Here is a 3541-nt window from a genome sequence, read left to right on the forward strand (position 1 = left end):
TATACTTGATTAGGACTTCTTATTAGGAATAGACCCGAAAGGGTAAGCTTATATACAGAACAGAATTTCCACTCAAGCACACAGAGCGACGTCCGGCTTCAAGGTAAGCGTCAGGTCAAGCTTGTTTGAGTGTGTTATGCCTGTCGGTGAACTCGAAGCTCTGTAGCGAGGGTTCATCCGGCAAGGCCAAGAGACTTTGTGTATTGGCCGATTATTATCGGGAGGTTTTACGTGACGGCTTATTGTTGCCTATTTGCACGACTGGGAGTGCTTTAATTGCCTCCCCTTTATTTCTTCCAGCCGAGTGCTGAACACTCGGTGATCTCGTAAAAGGCTTACCCGTGCCTGGTACCCTTCCGCTGTTGGGACCACGAGGATTCAAAACACCTGCTAGCTTTGCTCGTGCTAGTAGCGTGTTCTTATTTTACTGGTTGGCCTATATAAGTAGTTTACAAGGTCCAGTTTGTCCCGGTGCAAGGGCAGAACTGGGGTCTTCAGGTCCGCCCGAACGATCGTTTACTATCCTAGTAGGCGTATTGTTGTGGGAACATCCTAACTACATTCGTAGCTAGAGTTCACGTGGGAATTCCAACACCACAGCACCCTTCCAATCACATGCAATTACAGAAGTCTCTTCCGGTGTCATGGAACTGCTTCTGACAAGAATACTACGTCCTCATTAAATTATTTTAAGTCATCAATTTCGCTTCAAGATCATTAGCCAATCAGCTTTTCGAGTCATGCCATATGCTAATTTTACGGTCCTTTACGAATGACGCTACCGCAACCATAAGTTTCCCCATTTACAATCTGACGACGATACATATAGCAACCTTGTCATTAAAGCAACACTTCCAGCAACCTGGCCAAACCAGAAGCAACCTTAGCAAAACGAAATTTATTATAAATTACATGTCGTCAGTTACCTGTGGACCACAAAATGACAACTATCCGTTCAATTGTCTAAATTTAGATATATGAGCTAAGTTCGCATGAGCTCCATTTCTTTCTGACATCTAGCGCAGAATTGCTATGAAGGAGGCAGCACTGGTGCGGCAGTTGGTAAGCGCACGTCTTGAGGAGCTTGCGGCATTGAAGGAGAAGTTGGAGCAAATCAGCACGGGTCTGGAGATGATCATGAAGGCTCAACTAGAGGTCCAAGCCCTTATCGAAGAGAGGGAGGAGCACCGGTACGAATTATCTGAGACTGTTAAAGATGAAAACGTGACCCTATCTCGCATGGAGACGCTATCGTTTGGAATGTTGCTGGAGCTCCTGGTGAACAAGCTGAGTAATGATAAGTAGGTATCAAGAGTGCTGCTGGAGCTTGTAATGAACAAGCTGAATAATGATTAGAAGATATCAAGACCTGCCAAAATCGTGTTGAAGTGTTATCAGCTTGGCCTACTTTAATCGAGTTGATCCTGTAACTGCTGCTGGACATGGTTCGCCCTATTGAGTTCGTACTCGGATGACGAGCGTTCGTGGGAATGACATATCATCATCCACAGCATTTTTAGGCGCATTATACTGACGTCTTCTTTGGATACTTGGTTCTGCTGAAGCTGCTGTCGGCATCGCTGCCACTACGCTGGTAAATCCAACTTGGAGGGGAAGGGGCCGTGCAAGAGCAGGAGCTAGAGTTAACAGGTCGCCAGTGACGAATGTCACTGGGGTAGCCCACCGAGGTGAACCACAACAGGGACCGGCTTAGGGAGAGGACATTTTTAGGCAGCTGGCAACCTCGGGCAGGTCTTTGAGCCCGTTCTCGTGCCTCATGAAACCCGAACATGGAAGATACAAGTGAGCTCGGACCCTTCCTGTGCGGAGGTCAAGCTCGCACCCGCTCCAGGTCTTGTGCTCTACGGCCAAGAGGTCAATGAACAGTCCCCTCAGCCCACGTGGTCGCTAGCCACGTTCCCAGCTACCCTATGCCTCGCCAACGCATCATGACTCGCCTCACTTAACTACTAATGCACTACCTTTAATTAGACGTGCACGCTCTCCGCTGGCTTCTCGACGCCGGCGAACCTCACTAACGCTCTACGGAAAAGCGCTCGTAAACCTCGTGTGTTGTTGGGTAAGGCCGGTCTTCACCGCAGCACCTTACGCGTAGTTATATTTAGCTGCTTGATCTGAACACTTCCCGTCCAAATGGCAACTGAGAGGTGGGTGCGCCAGACCGCTCACCCATTGCTCTCCTACCTAAGTCCCCGCCGCCTATACTACCGCCTATATCTACAGCTTGGACCTTGTCGAGAGCCACCCTCTCAAACTTCTCCCTTCGCCTCCTCACCTGCTCGTTCTGAATCCAACTAGCCGAGCGCCGCCGCTACGCGGCGGTAATTTAGGTTTTACTCTAGATTTTTGCCTTTCTTCCTTCGCTTCGCTTCGGCGGGATAATTAGTCCAAATCCTCTGAGTCCCATATGTACGTAAATCGACTTCTTTAATTTCATAAATCTGCGTTTCATTTGCTACAAAATGCTGAGTTCCCAGTAAGCCGTGTAAATATTTCTACCGGTACAAAAGACTGAGACCCTAGCATCATACTTACCATGCTCATAAACGATTACGCTAGTGATCTTGGCAAAGTTTCTTATTGTTGTTGGCGATCACTGTACCTTAATCTTCCACCTGTACTTCAGTCTAAAAACGCTAAATAATATAATAATATTTTTAGTTTAGCGTCGTGCTCGATTTCACGGGCCGTTTCTGAAACCTAGATTGCAACAATGCAAAGAATATCTGTCCAGCTTGCATCAAATACCCGCTTGTACTGCCTGGTTAAGCTTGTAATAAACTGACTATTAACCACTTTGCATACCAAACTCGCTCCTTTGAAAGAAAATTAAAAGTGTTACAGTTTGAATATTTAATAAAAATATTCAAGCTGTAGCATTTTCTTATGTATTATATTAAAGTGTGCTCGTTTTGTGCTGATTCAGAATTAGTCATTAGACACTCCAATCTGTGCCTGTTATGGTTATAGCCTTTGGATATAACGATGCGTCGCACGACGCCTTGCTGCTGTTGTTGTTGACGGCGGTATTTTTATTTGATACTTAAACGATGATTCCAGGATGGTTAAACGTAGATTAGGCTCTAAGTTGATTAACGTTTCTTTAAGGGCCTACTTATAATAACCATGATGTGTTGTTATCTTACCGCTGCATGTAAAACCTTATTCTACGCCCTTGTCGGGAACGCGTCTGCCTATTAAGAAGTATCAGAATTTTGTTGTTAAAAAAACGCTTAGGAAAATACAGTAGTAATTGTCATCAGCACATATAACTTCTTTTTGTTCACACGTCAATCTAAAACTATCTATCTTTGTGAATCAAGTGACAACTTTTAAAAGCACAGCTTTGTTCTCACGGCCAGTCCACACGACCGGCTACTGCTGTACATATAACATGTACGATTTAGCAATACCAGAAACCCACTCAGATAGCTTATTAATGCATATATTTTTACAATAAAAAAATTGAAACTATCATTTTAGTCAGTGTAACTCGCAGATCCTACTGAGTACAGAGTAT

The 3541-nt window shown here is 44.9% G+C and overlaps 1 protein-coding gene across 1 annotated transcript; it reads left to right on the top strand.

The window, feature by feature from the left end:
• Window positions 1–1032: 1032 nt before the first annotated feature.
• On the top strand, window positions 1033–1953 carry PITG_09381 (uncharacterized protein; the record flags this gene model as incomplete). Its single annotated transcript, XM_002903597.1, has 3 exons — window positions 1033–1291; window positions 1566–1594; window positions 1732–1953. The coding sequence occupies 3 exons, from the start codon at window positions 1033–1035 to the stop codon at window positions 1951–1953; spliced, it is 510 nt and encodes a 169-aa protein (XP_002903643.1).
• Window positions 1954–3541: the final 1588 nt, after the last annotated feature.

The sequence above is a fragment of the Phytophthora infestans genome, genomic scaffold, assembly GCF_000142945.1.
Source record: "Phytophthora infestans T30-4 supercont1.14 genomic scaffold, whole genome shotgun sequence".
NCBI classification, from domain to species: Eukaryota; Oomycota; class Peronosporomycetes; order Peronosporales; family Peronosporaceae; genus Phytophthora; species Phytophthora infestans.